Source organism: Solanum stenotomum, chromosome 3 (genome assembly GCF_019186545.1).
Source record: "Solanum stenotomum isolate F172 chromosome 3, ASM1918654v1, whole genome shotgun sequence".
NCBI lineage: Eukaryota > Viridiplantae > Streptophyta > Magnoliopsida > Solanales > Solanaceae > Solanum > Solanum stenotomum.
In genome coordinates, this window is record NC_064284.1 from 10,503,810 (window position 1) to 10,523,790 (window position 19,981).

Sequence of the window (19,981 nt, forward strand, 5' to 3'; positions counted from 1 at the left end):
ATTTTGAAAACACTAAATAAATAAATAAATAAAATTAGTAAAATAATAAATAAATAAAAATGCTCTAACCTAACTTTTGTGTATACCAAGTAAAAAGGAAAATAAATACACAATTTTGTATACTACAAAAAATTAAACTAAGTACTACTCTCCCGTCTCATAATAGTTGATCATCTTACTAAAAATAGTTGTCTCATAAATTCATATTAGTTGTCCATCTTACTAAATCAAGAAAACATTAATCAAAATTTTCATATATTACCCTTGTATTTAATTCTTTTTGAAAGTGTTCACATTTATTTGTAAAATTCACAAGAAGTTTTTAAGGGGTGGATTAGTAATTTTTTTTTTTTATGATTTCTTAATATGCATGTAAAAAGGAAAATGATAAAATAATATGGATCGGAGAGAATATTTAAAAACTATAAATAGATTGTCTAAATTATTGACAATTTTAAATAATTCTCAAATCTATATAATAATATAAAGCTAAATGATAGGACTACTGATGTGGCATGCTTCTAAAGCCAGGATTCATATTTATTTATTTTGACATTTTTTTTATTTATCACTTATTTTGTAACTAAATAAAAAATAATATTATACATTAAATATTTTACAATAAATATTGCTGAAAATTAATGCTGTTCATATCTTTTAAAACCTTTCTCAATTCCTTCTTTTACGTTGGTTTTTTCTCCCCTTAATCTCACAATTAATGTCATTCATATCTTTTCCTTAAATTGCTCCATTTCTTTCCTGTTTTACTTATTTAATCCATTCCAAGTAAGGTAAAAATCTTACTACATCTTTCCTTCCTAATTTGATTATACTCATCAAGTAAGTAAAAATCTTACTACATTATTTCTTCCTTATTTTATTATATTCATCAAGTAAATTAAAATCTTATTACATTATTTCTTTATTANTAACAAGTTATTTTGAGGTGATATTCCAAACAAAAAGTATACTCTATTAAATTTGTATCTACTTACAAGAAAATTTTCCACATATTTTCAATTTAACAAGTTACTTATTACTCATATATATAAGACTTAAAACTATAACAATTTTGAAAACAATAAATAAATAAATAAAATTAGTAAAATAATAAATAAATAAAAATGCTCTAACCTAACTTTTGTGTATACCAAGTAAAAAGGAAAATAAATACACAATTTTGTATACTATAAAAAAATAAACTAAGTACTACTCTCCCATCTCATAATAGTTGATCATCTTACTAAAAATAGTTGTCTCATAGATTCATATTAGTTGTCCACCTTACTAAATCAAGAAAGCATTAATCAAACTTTTCATATATTACCCTTGTAATTAATTCCTTTTGAAAGTGTTCACATTTATTTGTAAAATTCGCAAGAAGTTTTTAAGGGGTATATTAGTAAATTTTTATTTTTGTTTGATTTCTTAATATGCGTGTAAAAAGAAAAATGATAAAATAATATGGATCGGAGAGAATATTTAAAAACTATAAATATATTGTCTAAATTATTGACAATTTTAAATAATTCTCAAATCTATATAATAATATAAAGCTAAATGATAGGACTACTGATGTGGCATGCTTCTAAAGCCAGGATTCATATTTATTTATTTTGACATTTTTTTTATTTATCACTTATTTTGTAACTAAATAAAAAATAATATTATACATTAAATATTTTACAATAAATATTGCTGAAAATTAATGCTGTTCATATCTTTTAAAACCTTTCTCAATTCCTTCTTTTACGTTGGTTTTTTCTCCCCTTAATCTCACAATTAATGTCATTCATATCTTTTCCTTAAATTGCTCCATTTCTTTCCTGTTTTACTTATTTAATCCATTCCAAGTAAGGTAAAAATCTTACTACATCTTTCCTTCCTAATTTGATTATACTCATCAAGTAAGTAAAAATCTTACTACATTATTTCTTCCTTATTTTATTATATTCATCAAGTAAATTAAAATCTTATTACATTATTTCTTTATTATTTGATTATATTTATTGTATATTTCTATTGAGTTTTAAGTTTCATACATCATCCATCTAAGGCTCATGGATATTTTATCTGACAAAGTGAAATTAGGATGAAATTTCAAGTTTGAATTTGGCAAAAATGATCATTTCATTTCTGAGTAAGATAGTTTTTCATCAGCCTCCATTTGTATTTATTCGTATTTGTAAATCATCATCTTCCTATATTTCTTTATTCCTCTTTCAGTATGAGATTTTATTTATGTATATTAATTATTGGAAAATCAAATTACTATTATACCCGATCTTCATGAAGTACATGATTTTCAAAGAAAACTGTATTTTCTAATTCACATATTTTTGTTGGTTTAACTTAGCATATATTGTTTCTTTTGCAGGGCAAAATTTTCATGAAACATAAAATCAAAGCACACAGTCTATCATGATAAGATGATGATCATTGAAACACTATTTCTAGATTATTTTCTTTAAAAAATTTCATCAATATGCAAGGTTGGTTTATTTGTGATTAAATAATTTTTTTTGTTTTATATAAATTTTTTATTACTGTAAGTATTTGAATGAGAGCTTTAGAAGATATAATGTGGTATAAGAAAATTCATATTTCTTTTCATTAGGATTGTATTGCTATAAAAATATATAATTTTGGGGATTGAAAAGCTGATGTATCACTTATTTTGTCCAAGAAATATCATTATCTTCTCTCCCCCTTATTTCTGTTGTCTTTTTTTCTATTTTTTGTACTTATTTATTTAATATTTTTAAAAAATTGTTGATCCTATGTTATTATATATTGCAATAATTTATATGTATACATAATAATATAGTTAAGGAATATAGAAAGTTATTTAAGACCTCTCTTTGGCCAAAAAATACAATTGCAATATATTTTTTGGACTTTTTTCTATTTATTTTCATTTATGTGCTATATAAAAAATATTAATAATATCACTCGTTTAACTCTTTTAATTGTACTAAATATGCAATATAAGAAGTTAGAAGAATCTTTTTTAAAAAAACTCTAATATAAAAATCAGTGCTCTTTATTTTTATTATTCCCACAATTTTGTATTATCATAGCTCCTTAAATAATTATTAGTCATAGTCATGATATTATTTGTACTTGATATATTTATATTTTAGTTTGACTTGAATAATAAAATAAAAGTTATTGAATGGTGATCGGCTTGTGTCTATGGATGTTGACAAAAACTCAAAAAATTGTGCAATGGTTTTGTATTTTTTCTTCTAATTTTCAATGAATAAGGTTGTAGAAAATTTCTCTTTATTTGTAAGACTTTGTAGAAATTATCACATTAGCCTTTTAATTTTTTATGTTTTCGATACGTACTTATTATATTCATATTTTAGTTTGACTTGAATAATAAATAAAGGCTATTGAATGGTGATCGACTTGTGTGTATGGGTGTTGATAGGAGCTCGAAATTTTTTGCATTGATTTCATATTTTTCCTTATAATTTATTTTGGTTAAAAATAGTAACTTATGACTTTGTTGAAAGTCATCTAACTACTAATCGAAGATTTTCCTCTATCAATCAATTTTATATATATATATACCACTAATATCTATATTATATTTCATATAAATTTTATTATATTTAATATTTTAAGTAATTTTTTCTCTTTTTTTTAATGTTCTTCTTTCATTTTTTGCATTAATTATTTGTTTAATAATTTTAAAATCTATCATATTTATTATATTCAATTATAATTCATGGGATACAAAAAAGCCTCCATCTTTTTACATTTTCCACTTAAATAACATGCCTTCTCAACTTCCTTCTATCTAATTCTTATGACTCAAACAATCTATAAATAAAAATCATATATGGAATTGTTTGATATTCATTTTCATGTTTTCCTTCTCTCTTTTTTATTAATATATTTTATTTCATTTTTGTTTGTTTTTTCTTCATTTTCTTCATCGATCATGTATTTAATAACTAAAAGAGAGAACATAGAAAAAGTGATGCGGAAATATGCATGGCCACCATGTTCATGAAGATCATATATATGTTTTACATAATATCTTTTTGTGTCATAGTAGCCAAACACAAGGACAAGGTGACGACATTTTTTTATGACAGTATCATATTAGTTTTGTACAAGTTTGGCAAAATGAAGAAGAAATTTAGTGGCGGTGGAAGTTTCATCAAGAGAGATGATCAGATTACTTTGATAGAATTGAAGTTTGAATGATTTAGAATATATAGAGATACACTTATTGTTGCTTATTTTTAACAATTTGAATTAGTTATTTTTTCAAATATAAGTTATGTATTCTCCAAGAACAATATTGTTTGAAAAAGTCTGGAGTGTTACATATATAATTCTTTTTTTATACAGGGTAAATGTTAACTTCTTCTTCTTCTAAAATAATGTATTGATTTTTCTGGGAAAAAAATTGGTGATTCTTAAAAGTTTATCTATCTATCTATCTATATAATAATTGTTGGACTAGAATAGTGTGGTATTTTCTCTCTTTACTTTGGTAAATTTTTTTCCTTTTTCTTCCTACTTATTATTGAACTTATTATAAAAATAAATGTCTCAATAACTTTATTTCAAATTGTCTTATCATTTTCTATGATTAATATTCATTATTTTGTTTCATAATGTACAAATGTCAAAATATTAAAGTCACATTCTTAATCTTCTTAATTACAATGACTCTTCATTCTTAGGAATTTGTATATTGAATGTAGTATTTATTTGAAATATGAAATATACTCTTTAATATTTTTGTATATAAGCTAAGCAAAACTAGAAGAATTAGGAATTTGTGTATGCCATTTTTTTTCAATTTTTTCGGCATAGCTAATTCTTTTTTTTTGTGTGTATTTTTATATGTATTTTCTTTCTTACCTTAATTTGTTTTTAAATTTTAATTAATTGTTTTTAGTGATTTTGATATGATAATTCTTTAGGTTGGTGAATAGACGAATACTAGAAAGTAAGTAGTGATGAAGTTATAATAAAGAGGAGGAAGAAATTCGAATTAAAAAAATATTGATGTAAAAAACTAATAATTTCAATTAAAGAGTATGTACCTTATAGATGACTTGGAATAACAATTGTTACAAAATATAGATATATTTAATTAATTTTTCATAGCTTATCTTTTATGATTTAGTATAAAACTTTATTTTAATTCTTTTCATAACCGCGCGAAGCGCGGCCAAATACACTATTACAAACATAAATAAGAAAACTTAACTGATAAATTTAGAATATTACTATTGTTATTTCACATAAACTATAAGTCTAGAACTATAACAGTCTACATTTATTGATTAATTTTTAAAAGGAAACGTATCTGGAAAATACGAAAAAGAACAAAAAATACAAAAAGTTATGCCTTGACTGAGGTTCAAACTCGGATTCACAGAGTGAAGTTGAACTCATTCACCATTGATGCACGCCACTCATTGTGTAAAGAGTGGGTTCATTTAATTTATATACACAACTTTACAATTAATTTATATATAATATAAAAAAATTCGATGAATTGAACCTACTTCAATCACCGTGGCTCCGCCCTGAGTATCCCCTAATTACGATGAAAATAAAATGAAGTTCTCTTTTTATATTTTCCATTTAGTTTTTGGTGCCCTATTAAAATTTCAATTAAATTTGAATCACGCACCGCAGATTTTCAACATGATGTTTACTATATTCAAAATTCGAATCCAAAACCTTCAATTAATGGTGGAACAATTTTGTTACTGCATCACAACTCATATTGATGAAAATAAAAAGAAGTTGCTATAATAATATTATTGAACTTGACATAAAATATAAGAAAGAAAATAAGACTTTTAAAATTGTGATTTAAACAAATCTATATATATAATAAATGAGAAACATAGATAAGGTGATGTGACACCTCTCTATGGCCTTCATTTGCATTTATCTTTTTTCTCCTTTTTTTTTGTTCTTTTTTTAAAAAAATTAATTATTGTATTGTAAAAGTAATTACTTAATTTATTACAAATAAATATTTTATTAATGGATGAATGTTTACAACAAAAACTCTTCACATTCTTTTTTATTTGTTTGTCTCACTTCTAATCAGAAAATGATAATATTTTAAGTATTTTTTAATCTATTCACAAGGAGTTATTACCCATGACTTACCTCTCTTAAATTTTAATTTTTAATAATATTCACAACTCTCATAATTTTTATGTCCATAACCTCCAAACTCAAATTTGTAAATTTATGATGTCTTATGGTATTCATCTATTTTGCCTATCAATTCATACTTAGTTTCATGAAGATTCACATTCAAGAGTACCTTTTCTTCTTCATCATATTGGTTTTTAAATGAACTAACATGTAAGAAAAAAGAAGTATACGAAGGTAAGAAATATTTCATTCTCAAGTCTTTATTTTTTCATTTGTTCTATTTTGTATCTATATAAATTCATATTTAGTTTCATGAAAATTCACATTTTAAATTATCATTTCTCTTCTTTATCATATTGTTTGTGAATTATCTAACATGTAAGAAAAAAAGAAGTACATGAAGGTAAGATATATTTCATTCTCAAGTCTTTATTTTTATTTATATGTAGTTGGACATGTTTTCTTAATATTCTGTTCATATATGTATTATATATCATTCACCAAGCAAGTATAATAAAAAAATACCTTTGTAATTCTTAATAATGTGTTGTCATTATGTAATTGTTCTTTCTAATAGTCAATTTTCGGGATATAATTTAATTTAATTATAATATTTGTTAGATTTTAAGACATGATAATTATTTAGTATTGTTAGTACTATTGAAAAAATAATATACAAATATATTACATATAGTTTAATTTTTTTTTCTTTTGGTATAATTATATTTTAATTGGTACATGATATTTTATTTACTCATATAATATTTTTTTTATTCAATTAATTGCATATGGTGAAGAGTTGGACATATGGAGCAAAATATGGTGGCGGATCTACTTGCAAAGGAAGATGGTAGAAAGAAAAAAAAATGAAGCATAATTAAAAATTATTTTTGCTAGATCTTTTTTTTTTACTTTGACTTGTATTAGTAACTTAAGCTACTTTTCCTAGAATTATAAATATTTTGATTTGTATAAATTTTCAATGTTAATCATTTGATCTTTTATTATTCTACTTTTTTTTGTTATGAAGCACAATTAATATAATTATCCCATTTCAATAACAAAAATATGATGAGTAGGAGTTTCATTTTTATTATACTTGCAAAAAAAAATTGAAAATAAAATATTAATTTCATGATGCCATTTTTTTTGCATGTGCAATAATCTGTTTTTGTCACCATTCTTTTTTGTTTGAAATGAATTTATAATTTTTATGCAGTCACCGATAATTATAATTTTTTGTTCATTTTTTGTATTTTCGCCCCTTATTTTCATTTATTTAGTTTACAATAAAATCAATGCATAATTATTAATACATTTAATGTAATAAAAATGTACATTTGAATTATTTATGTTTCTTCATCTACTTGTAACTTCTAATCTTAAATATTATTCATAACTTTTGTATGTTTCATTTTTCATAATTCTTATAAATATTTAATTAGTGTTTAAAAAATTATAATAAACAAATATAAAATAAAGACATAATAATAAATTTAAAAGTCTTTTTACGATATCAGAATTTGTATAGAAAATTAGTACTCCTACAAAAGATAGAGAAAATTCAAACATATAAAATATTTTCAATATATTGTTATTTCAACATATTACGTCTTATTCGATTTACTTCGCCACAATGAATATTTTATTCTACTATATACATATAAATAGTTTGGACTAAAAAAAATGCAAAAAATATTCTATTTTATATGTTTTAAGAAATGAAAAAATTTATCATGTCGCAGATGAAAATAATTATTAATATTATCTTACATATTCGATACTAACCTAAATATAAATATTATACTCCCTCTGTCCCTAATTACTTGTCCATTTTTGAATTGATACATCTATTAAGAAATCAATTAATGACATAGTGAGTTTATCATGTATTCCTATTAATTATGAAGTGGATGAAAAGTTCTATATTTTTCAAAGTAATTAGTCATTTAATTAAGGGTATAATAGGTAAAAAAATTTGTCCTTTCTTAATTTGACAAAATGAACAAGTAATTATGGACAACTATAAAAGGAAAAGTGGACAAGTAATTAGGAACAAAGGGAGTATATTAGTATCTTATAAATATTCTCTCTGTCCCTAATTATTTGTCCATTTTTCGTTTTATAGTTGTCCCTAATTACTTGTCCATTTTGACAAATCAAAAAAGGACAATTTTTTTTACCTATTATACCCTCAATTAAATAATGACTAATTATTTTGAAAAATATAGAACTTTTCATTCACTTCATAATTAATAGGGGTAAAATAATAAATTCACTATGTCATTAATTGATTTCTTAATAGATGTGTCAATTCAAAAATGAATAAATAATTAGAGACAAAAAGAGTATTTCATATAACCGCACGGATAATTTCACTAGTTTATAAATATAAACTAAAAAAGGCCAGTGTTACCAAAATTCATGTACGAGAGTCTCCTAATTTGCCAACCTTACCATGTGCACCCATATGCCTTCCAATTCCTGTCGTGAAATTCGTTTTCCCCAAAAAAAAGAACCATTATTAACTTTTAATGATTAATTCAACCAACTCCATTATTTTGCTCCTTCAATTCTTCTTCTTCTTCCTCCTCCCAAATTCTCATTATACATATATTCTCCTAAACATTCTGCAAATTCCCCAGAAATCATGAATATGTCGGAACAAAGTTTTTTCAATAAAACTACTGCTACGACGACAACGACGACTTGTTTGTTCTTTCTCTTAATTTCTTTCTCCACTACTACTATTATCTTCTCCTCCGGCGACAGGGAATCCGCCTCTGTTTTCCCGTTTATTTTTGCCGCCGCCGTTGTGGTGGCCGGATTCGTTGTTCTGGCCGTCCGGACCACCGTTGTGGCGTGGATTACGGTGGTTGTACTCCTAGCTTTCGTCGGAAAACGACGCCGTATTTTTGCAAAGGATGGGAGGAAGATTACGTCGGAGGTGGTAGTGTATGTGGTGAATGAAGTGATTAAGGAGAAGGGATTCGTTGCTATTTCTGGAGTTATGATTTTGGGATTAATCGCAACGGCGCTGTTATGAGCGCATTAATTTACTAATAACTCTCACTTAGTAATTATTAACAAATTTAAATCCACTTTTGCTATGGAGTACAGGATTATTTTTTTTTGTTCTTTCACTATGTATGAATAACAGCTTGTTCTCTTCTAACTTTGTAAATTTATTATTCGGATCTTGGGCTAAATTTTTGATAGAGCCAAGTTCAGCCAAAGTATACATCTTGTTTTTTTCTCTTAGATATTCTAGTGTTCACATTAAATCTAAGTTCATTTTCATTCTGTTTGTTTTTATAAAAAACTGGAGTTTGTCTAGGATTCATTTTTAATTGGTTAATATGGCACTCAACATTCTTATATTACTGCATAATCATTGATATCAATACTATATTCCCAGAAATTCAAAAGAATTACAAATAGACTCCTTTTCTATTTCAAATTATTAATTAGTCCAAGATTTGAGAGAAATCAATATAATACTGTATGGCTGTATCCTGATTCTGCAGTCGATTTGTAACAGGTAATGATGTATGGTGCAGTCTAATTCCATTTCTTGCCAACTGAAGGAAGCTGCCTCATTGGCTGCCTTTGCGGTGCGGACAATATTAACCAATCACGCCGCCACTCTGGTGGATATCGAAATCCAGTCATAATCGTTTACCCTTAAATAGGTAACAATTAAATATACTTTTCATGAATAAAAGAAAGAAGAAAAACATCTTTAAGGGTGTGTTAAATATAGGGAAGAGAATATTTTTTTATGTTTGATTTGTTAAATATTTTATATTAGGAAAACAACCTTCTTTAAAATAAGGAAAAAAGAAATTGTAATAAAAGTAGTGAAAAAAAAATCTATAAATAACATTTAGATTAATTATTTCTCCCCATTTTTCAATAGACCTCACTCACTCCGAATTTCACACAATATTAATTATATATGAATATTTTGAGAATAATAGTTTTTGCTCACTTACTAAAGATTAAGAAAAAAAAATCTCGTTTCTAACAATAATTGTCCATATACTATTTTTTAATGAAAAGTGCCAAATGACTAGAAAATTTAGCCAGAAAATTAAAATAAAATTACAATATTTTTTTTATATTAAGATAAATTGATCCTTTTTCCATTTTTTAGTTAAAACGTATTAAAGTTAAAAAGATAAAAATATTTAAAAATGTAAAATAACATAGATAAAATAGCATTTTGACCAAAAAGATTTTTCCTTTTCCAATAATAATTGTTCGCTTCATGAAACTAATTGATAATTTTACAATTAGTTCCTAATTTACCCTTATCATTAATTATTATCATTAATTATAATCATTTCTCTATTACATTTTCAAGACATTGTATTTATTATATTCAAAGCGTGATATATTCCCTCGTCCAACAATAGTTGTTCAACAATACTTGTCCAATTTAACAAATCAAGAGATAATTTACCTTCTCTGTCTATTTTACCCTTGTTATTAAATTATGGGAAAAGGGTCTGATATACCCTCAACTTTGTCATTTAGAGTTGATATACCCCTCGTTATGAAAGTGGCTCATATATACCCCTATTTATATACAAATGGCTCACATATACCCTTTTCCTCTAACGGAAATGAAAAAAAATAATTTCAGGTTAATTTTTTATTATTTTTTTTAAAAAAATATAATCCCATATGAGTATATTTAATCCTCCTCAAACATATATATTTTTTTAACTTTTTTTTTTTTGGTTTCAATGATTAATTTAGATTTATTATTTTGATGGTCAAATTTATTTATGTTTCACTAATATTCTTATAAAACTTATTATAGATGACCAAACTGTTTTCTTCAAATACAAAAATTAAATTACAATATAGACCAAAAAAATAAAATTTTAAATTATAATATGGCCACAAAAAAATAGTTTTAAATTTTTTTCTTTACACTAAGGAATGAAAGAAAAAAATAAAATAAGAATAAGAAACTCAAATAATTATAATAAAAGCAATCAAAAAATAATTTATGTATAAAAAAGATTAAAATATACCTTGAACTTTGCTAGAAGAATCATATATACCCCTAAATAATTTTTAAGAAAATTAAAAGTCAAAAATATAAACTTAAAACTAACTTTTTCACTTCCGTTAAATAAAGGGTATATGTGAGCTCATTTTGTAACTGTGGGGGTATATGTGAGCCGTTTGTATAACGGTAAGGGTATATATAAGCCACTTTCATAACGAGGGGCAGATCAGCTCCAAATGACAAAGTTGAGGGGTATATCAGGCCCTTTTCCCTTAAATTATTTATCATCCAACACTTTTTTCAAAGTATTAAATTTAATAAAGTCAATGGATAATATAGTAATGTTACCCCTATTATTTATTGTTTCTTAATGGAGTGTGTCAAGTAAGGGTGTGCATTTGGTTTTTCGGTTTGATTTTATACTATTCGGTTTGTATTTTTCGGTCTTTGGTTTTGAAGAAGTGTAGCCCAATCCGAACCAAAATAAATTTGATTTGGTTTGGTTTTTTCTCTTTTTGGTTTGAGTTTTTTCGATTTGGTTCATCGGTTATGTCAATAATTAGAAACATAACAAAATTATATATGAATTTCTTAAATATACTTTTTAATATAAATCACAAGTAAAACATAAAATACAATATTTAAAAGTATATCAATTATAAATGTCCAAACATAAAAAAAATAAACTAAATCATAATGAAAATAACTAAAAAGGGACAAATGTGGTTAACTCCAACTTAATTTTAAACATATAATATATATATATATATAAAATTTGGTTTTTTCAGTTTTTCGGTTTTCATTTTTCTAAATCCGAAATCAAACCAAAAAATCAAACAAAGTAAATTATAGATCCAAAACCAAACCAAAAATCCAAAAAACCAATCCAAATTAGAATCGGTTTGATTTGATTTGGTTTTTCGATTTAATTCAAATAGTGCACACCCCTAGACTGTCAAGTCAATAGTGAACAACTATTGTCAGACATAGGGAGTAGTAAGATTATCCTTCTATTAGTAATTTCTCAAGAAATGTGCAAAGTCAATAATGAACAACTATTGTTGGACAAATGTAATATTTGTCATTTCACAAAATCAATGCATAAATGACACCATTCTTCCTATTTAACCCCTGAAAATTATTAGTCTTGAAACTATGAATGTGACCAACATATGTAAACTAAATGATTAATTCATGTTCATTGGTCAATTTAATTAATTAAAATATATTAATTTATGTTCATTTATTGAAAATTTGACTTCAATAGAATACTAAATATAGGTATAATGGTAAGGGACATAGAATCTAAAATGATGACATATAAATAGAAACGGAGGAAATAGAAAATAATGTTCAAGAAAATATTTTTTCTTCGCAACACATCCTAAATGTACTTTGCCATATATTATAAGAACTAAAATTATACTTTACTGTTAATAGGGGATTAAAAGTGCTGCTTCCCCTATCTTATATTTTGACCAATTTTTAAATTATACTAATTATTTTTAAACTATAAAGTAATAATACAAAATTAATATAATATATTAAATAAATAATATAATAATTAATAATTTGTTAATTTTATATAAAAATCATGGGTTAAACATGTAGATTTAATTAATAAAAAATAAATATATTTAATCAAATATCATGTAAATTAAAATTTATTAATAATTAGACCGTCAAAAATATTATTATTTCAAATTTTGTTAAAATAANATTAGTAACTTAAGCTACTTTTCCTAGAATTTTTTTAATTTTGATTTGTATAAATTGTCAATGTTAATCATTTGGTCTTTTATTATTCTATTTTTTTTTGTTATGAAGCACAATTAATATAAGGAAAAATTACAGAAATTCCACCTTTTAGTTTACTTATTACTATTATCCCCTATGAGTTTTACAAATCTCCAAAATTCCTCATTTTCGCGCTTCAGATTAGTGTATCTCGCGCATCAAATTAATGTATCAACGCTTATATTATTGTATTTCACGCATCAGATTAGTGTATCATGTATAAAATGTAATGTATCTTACTTAACGATTAATGTATCTCGCGCATCAGATTAATTTAGCAGCGCTTATATTATTGTATTCGTTTGAGAGATTTCTGTAATTATAAACTTTTAAGGGATAAATTATAATTTTGCCTTAAAAGTATGTGATTTCTGTAATTTACCCTTAATATAATTACCCCATTTCAATAACAAAAATATGATGAGTAGGGTTTCATTTTTATTATACTTGCAAAAAAGTAATTCAAAATAAAATATTAATTTCATGATGTCATTTTTGCGTGTGCAATATTCTATTTTTGTCACCATTCTTTTTTGTTTGAAATGAATTTATAATTTTTATGCAGTCACCTATTATTATAATTTTTTGTTCATTTTTTGTATTTTCGCCCCTTATTTTCATTTATTTATTTTACAATAAAATCAATGCATAATTATTAATACATTAAATGTAATAAAAATGTGCACTTGAATTATTTATGACTCATATCTCTTTATCTACTTGTAACTTCTAATCTTAAATATTATTCATAACTTTTGTATGTTTCATATCATAATTCTTATAAATATTTAATTAGCGTTTAAAAAATTATAATAAACAAATATAACAAGAAAGACATAATAATAAATTTAAAAGTCTTTTTACGATATCAGAATTTGTATAGAAAATTAGTACTCCTACAAATGATAGAGGAAATTCAAACATATAAAATATTTTCAACGTAATACAATATATTGTTATTTCAACATATTACCTCTTATTCGATTTACTTTGCCACGGTGAATATTTTTTTCTACTATATACATATAAATAGTTTTCACTTAAAAAGATGCAAAAAAATATTCTATTTTATATATTTTTTATGTATCATATTGCAGATAAAAATAATTATTAATATTATCTTATATGTCCGATACTAACCTAAATATAAATATTATATTTATATAACCGTGAATAATTTCACTAGTTTATAAATATAAAAACTAAAAAAGGCAAGTGTTACCAAAATTCATGTACGAGCGTCTCTTAATTTGCCAACCTTACCATGTGCACCCATATGCCTTCCAATTCCTGTCGTGAAATTCGTTTTCCCAAAAAAAAAAACCATTATTAACTTTTAATGATTGATTCAACTAACATCCATTATTTTGCTCCTTCAATTCTTCTTCTTCTTCCTCCTCCCAAATTCTCATTATACATATATTCTCCTAAACATTCTGCAAATTCCCCAGAAATCATGAATATGTCGGAACAAAGTTTTTTCAATAAAACTACTGCTACGACGACAACGACGACTTGTTTGTTCTTTCTCTTAATTTCTTTCTCCACTACTACTATTATCTTCTCCTCCGGCGACAGGGAATCCGCCTCTGTTTTCCCGTTTATTTTTGCCGCCGCCGTTGTGGTGGCCGGATTCGTTGTTCTGGCCGTCCGGACCACTGTTGTGGCGTGGATTACGGTGGTTGTACTCCTAGCTTTCGTCGGAAAACGACGCCGTATTTTTGCAAAGGATGGGAAGAAGATTACGTCGGAGGTGGTAGTGTATGTGGTGAATGAAGTGATTAAGGAGAAGGGATTCGTTGCTATTTCTGGAGTTATGATTTTGGGATTAATCGCAACGGCGCTGTTATGAGCGCATTAATTTACTAATAACTCTCACTTAGTAATTATTAACAAATTTAAATCCACTTTTGCTATGGAGTACAGGATTTTTTTTTTTTGTTCTTTCACTATGTATGAATAACAGCTTGTTCTCTTCTAACTTTGTAAATTTATTATTCGGATCTTGGGCTAAATTTTTGATAGAGCCAAGTTCAGCCAAAGTATACATCTTGTTTTTTTCTCTTAGATATTCTAGTGTTCACATTAAATCTAAGTTCATTTTCATTCTGTTTGTTTTTATAAAAAACTGGAGTTTGTCTAGGATTCATTTTTAATTGGTTAATATGGCACTCAACATTCTTATATGGAAAAAGGACAAATATACCTATAAATTAACGTAAATGATATGCAAATATCTTCGTCATATTTTTGGGGCATTGGTGTCTCTATCGTTCAAAAACTAGAGCATATATAAACTTTATACTAATGGACATACACGTGTCATAATCTTATACATCGATTTGATATTTATCGATGGATAAGATTGCACCACGTGTCCCTAATTAGTCTTCCGTTAGAGTAAATGACATATATACTCTAATTTTTAGATGAAAGGAGCATTAATGTCCTAAAAATATGATGAAAAGTATCTACATATCATTTACACTAGTTCAAAAATATAATTGTCCTTTTTCCCTTTCTTATATTACTGCAGAATCACTGATATCAATACTATATTCCCAGAAAAACTTGTATCAGATTCAAAAGAATTACAAATAGACTCCTTTTTCTATTTCAAATTATTAAATATTAATTAGTCCAAGATTTGAGAGAAATCAATATAATACTGTATGGCTATATCCTGATTCTGCAGTCGATTTGTAACAGGTAATGATGTTATGGTGCTATCTAATTCCATTTCTGGCCAACTCAAGAAGCTGTCTCATTGGCTGCTTTTGCGGTGCGGACAATATTAACCAATCACGCCGCGCTTTAAAAAAGAAAAAACTTTTTTTAAAAAAAAAATCACGCCGCCACTCTGGTGGATATTGAAATCCAGTCATAATCTTTTACCCATAAATAGGTAACAATTAAATATACTTTTCATGAATAAAAGAAGGAAAAATGCATAAGTACCGCCTATATCCAAAATTCCTGAGACACACCTAATTTTTACTAAGGTTCTATTATTCTTTCGAACTTATTTTTTAATTAATTTTTTACCACTTTTCGACTTACGTGGCAATATAAACCAAATAGGTTGAAAGTTTTGTTCAACACGCATTGAGCCCCACTTTTTCAACTTTCTAAAAAGTAAGCTATCAGTTCATTATTATAACTTTGTTAATATATTTTTAGTTAGTTATAATTTTCAATGTTTATATATTTTATTTCAAATTTGGGTTAGTGAAATTTTGTAAATATTATATATATAATTTTATTTTATTTATAGATAAAAAATATTATAACTTTGTTAATATATTTTTAGTTAGTTTATAGTTTTCAATGTTTATATATTTTATTTCAAATTTGGGCTTGTAAAATTTTGTAAATATTATATATATAATTTTATTTTATTTATAGATAAAAAAATATTACTTATAATCTACTTTGTTAATATATTTTTTTAGTTAGTTTATAGTTTTTAATGTTTATATATTTTATTTCAAATTTGGGCTTGTAGAATTTTGTAAATATAATTTATATAATTTTATTTTATTTATAGATTAAAAAAATATAACTTATAATCTACTTTGTTAATATATTTTAGCTAGTTTATAGTTTTCAATTTTTATATATTTTATTTCAAATTTGGGCTTGCGAAATTTGTAAATATTTTATTTTGTATTAAGATCCGAAGTTACAATTATATTGTTATAGTTTTCAAATTTGAAGTTAACAATTTACTTTGTAAATATTTCGTTTTGTATTCAGTTTGATTGTATCCTTTAATCTTATTAATTTAACATAATGAACGTTGATATTTCAAAAAAAAAATATTTTGTACTCATGTGAATTTTATCGTCTTTACAAAAATTTCTATTCATTTAACGTTTCTTAAGTTTAGCTTATCACACAGGTAGGTGAAAATATATTTAATCTCTTTTTCAAACACCGTTAAGTTGTAAAAAAATGATAAAATCCAAAAAATCAAAAAAACCCGAAAGAACCAACTAAAACCAAAACCAAAAAAGCCGACTTTGCGTGGTTTGATTTGGTATTTAGATTTAATAAACCGACATAATTGGTTTAGGTTTTTTTTTTAATGAAAAACCAAACCAAACCGACCTATGTACACCCCTACTTCTAAGTCATCAAGAATCGTGGTTGAGTTCAAAGGTTAGCTTTTCTTGATTTTATTTTGTTAGATTTTCGAAGAAAGGAGCAATTTAACTTATGATAATGGAAGTTTTTTTTTCCAAACATGAAGAACAATAAAGAAGAATACAATTGAGTTAATATTTATTTTTTTCAAGTTTATTTTAACACATGGCCAATTTTTATTGGTCAGTGTTGTCTAAAAACTGCACCCACGCGCCTAACATAGGTGAAGTCACGGACTCAGCCACGTAGGCCGAAAAGTGGTAAAAAATTAACTAAAATATAAATTCGGGGGTAATAGGACCTTAGTAAAGGTTAGGTGTGTCTCAGGGATTTTGGGCATAGGCTTGGGGTACTTATGCATTTTCCCATAAAAGAAAGAAAAAAAACATCTTTAAGGGTGTGTCAAATATAGGGAAGAGAATATTTTTTTATGTTTGATTTGTTAAATATTTTATTTTAGGAAACAACCTTCTTTAAAAGAAGGAAAAAATAAATTGTAATAAAAGTAGTGAAAAAAAATCTCTAAATAACATTTTAGATTAATTATTTCTCCCCATTTTTCAATAGACCTCACTCACTCCAAATTTCACATAATATTAGTTATATATGAATATTTTGAGAATAATAGTTTTTGCTCACTTACTAAAGATAAAAAAAATATTTTCTAACAATAGTTGTCCATATATTATTTTTCAATGGAAAGTGTTAAATGACCAGAAAATTTAAAAAAAAACTATAATATTTTTTTTATTTTAAAATAAATTGATCTTTTTTCCATTTTTTTGTTAAAAGGTATTAAAGTTAAAAGGATAAAAATATTTAAAAAGGTAAATAACATTCTCGCCAAATTCTAGCCAAATTTTCTGGCCAAAAAGATTTTTTCTTTTCCAATAATAATTGTTCACTTCATGAAACTAATTGATAATTTTATAATTAGTTCCTAATTTACCCTTATTGTTGTGTCGTAATTTTCCTATCTTCAGAAAAATCACTTTTTGAAATGTTCTAAGTATAAAAACAATTTGAGAAATACTTAGAAAGAGTTGCCACTTAATTTTTTAAAGAAATTAAGAAACCTTATAATTTTCAAAGATTTAAACAGAAAAAATCATTTGAAGATACCAAAGAAGGTTCGGGGTTCAATTTACACTTCGAGAAGGGTTTAAGCATTCAAAGTGTCCGCTAACATGCAGTTGACCTGCGACTTGACTAAAATGTATTTGACTATTTTTTAGAAAAAATAATTTAACATAAAAAATATATAATAATTTACACTATTCGATTAAGTTTGAAAAATAGCTAAGAAATGAACCATTTTATTTTGATCTTTTTAGAGGAAGAGACCTAAAATGAAAATATTTGAATTAAGGTGCAAGTGATTAGAAAATTAATAAAAACTAGACTAATTAGAATTTATTTAGTTCATTTCAGAATATATTAAACCAATTTAATAAATTAAAGTCTGAAAAATCATTTTGAATTAATTGACTAACCTTTTTTGAGAAAATAACTAAATAAGTATTTATTTATTTATTTACATTATTAGATTAACTTTGAGAAAATAGTTGAACAAAGAGCGATTTTATGTAAGAAAAATGTGAAATTAATTGAAATATTTGATTTAGAGACAAGTAATAAAAATTTTAACGAAACTAAATTAGTTGATTTTCATTTGTGTCATTTTTGGTTTATGAAAAAACTATTTTAAACTAATATTTTATTTTATTTTTACTAAAGATATTCAATGAAAATACAAGAGTTGATAAAATAAGTTTTGTTAGAAACAAAACAATTCAGATAAATAGTTCGTCTTTTGGGGAATTCAACTAAGTTAATTAAAAATTCTAAAGTTAGAGTTAAACAACAAATAATAAGTAATCGCAATTAAATAATGAAAGAGTAAGGGAGAAATTGAATTTGGGCCTTTCTTGGGCCAAATTCGCTACTCTTTTTGGAGTTTAACACAATTCCCGTTTTGGTATACAACTGATGTATATCAGTGTATATCGGCATGTATATCAGTCCTTTTCATGTATTTCTTGCTTCCAAACACCTGTATTTCACTCCAGCCCTGTATTTTCGCATTTTTGGCCTATAATTCGTTGTACTGGACCTGTATACCAGTATACATTTGTTGTATACCAGTATACATTTATTGTATACAGACTGTTCAAAGCCTGCTTTTGCCACCCGAACAAGTAGTTTTTTTTAAAAAAAACTTCCAGCCCTTTGTACACATGTTCGGATGACCCGGCTGACTTAAAGAAAAGAAAAATCGGGCCCCTATGGCCCAATCATCGAATGCAACGAGAGGGTGGAAGCCCATGAGGGCTCGGACATATTTCACATGCAATAAAAAGGACGATAAGAAATTAGAATTGTCATAAACAATAATTAAATGTGCAATCAATGGGATGTAAGAAGGTAAATATCTAAGATACAAGACAAAACATGATATCATTTGACTAAACAAGCAAACTAATTTTAAGAAATTTACTACATTTATCGAAAACGAGTATTCACACAACACATCTTTTAATAAAACTAAGTCGCATGGTGGTGCCCTATCAAAGCCACATGCCAAGCTTCATCAACTCATTTTGAATCTATTGCTATGCCAAAATTCATCCTTAATCTAATTAATGTAAAATAGACTAACCAACATAGATATACCAATTTTAAGAATTGAACCTACAACACTGTCTTAATAAGGAGTAAGGCCTACAGAATGAATAAGAGCATTAATATTGTTGACAAAATAGTCCTCCTCAAATGTCCACTCTATACTAATGCAATATTTTTCAAATGATCAGAGAGAAAATAAAATAAAATAAAACAAAATCAATAAAGCACCACAATGAACTT

At 25.3% G+C, this 19,981-nt stretch overlaps 2 protein-coding genes across 2 annotated transcripts; both read left to right on the forward strand.

Annotated features, from left to right (window-relative positions):
• The first annotated feature begins 8,715 nt into the window (after window positions 1-8,715).
• LOC125859497 (uncharacterized) lies at window positions 8,716-9,216 on the forward strand. The gene has a single exon (XM_049539266.1). It carries the CDS (start codon window positions 8,801-8,803, stop codon window positions 9,194-9,196), a length of 396 nt encoding a protein of 131 aa, XP_049395223.1. The 5' UTR covers window positions 8,716-8,800; the 3' UTR covers window positions 9,197-9,216.
• Window positions 9,217-14,276: 5,060 nt separating this feature from the next.
• On the forward strand, window positions 14,277-15,012 carry LOC125859496 (uncharacterized). Its single transcript, XM_049539265.1, has one exon. It carries the CDS (start codon window positions 14,310-14,312, stop codon window positions 14,820-14,822), a length of 513 nt encoding a protein of 170 aa, XP_049395222.1. The 5' UTR covers window positions 14,277-14,309; the 3' UTR covers window positions 14,823-15,012.
• Window positions 15,013-19,981: the final 4,969 nt, after the last annotated feature.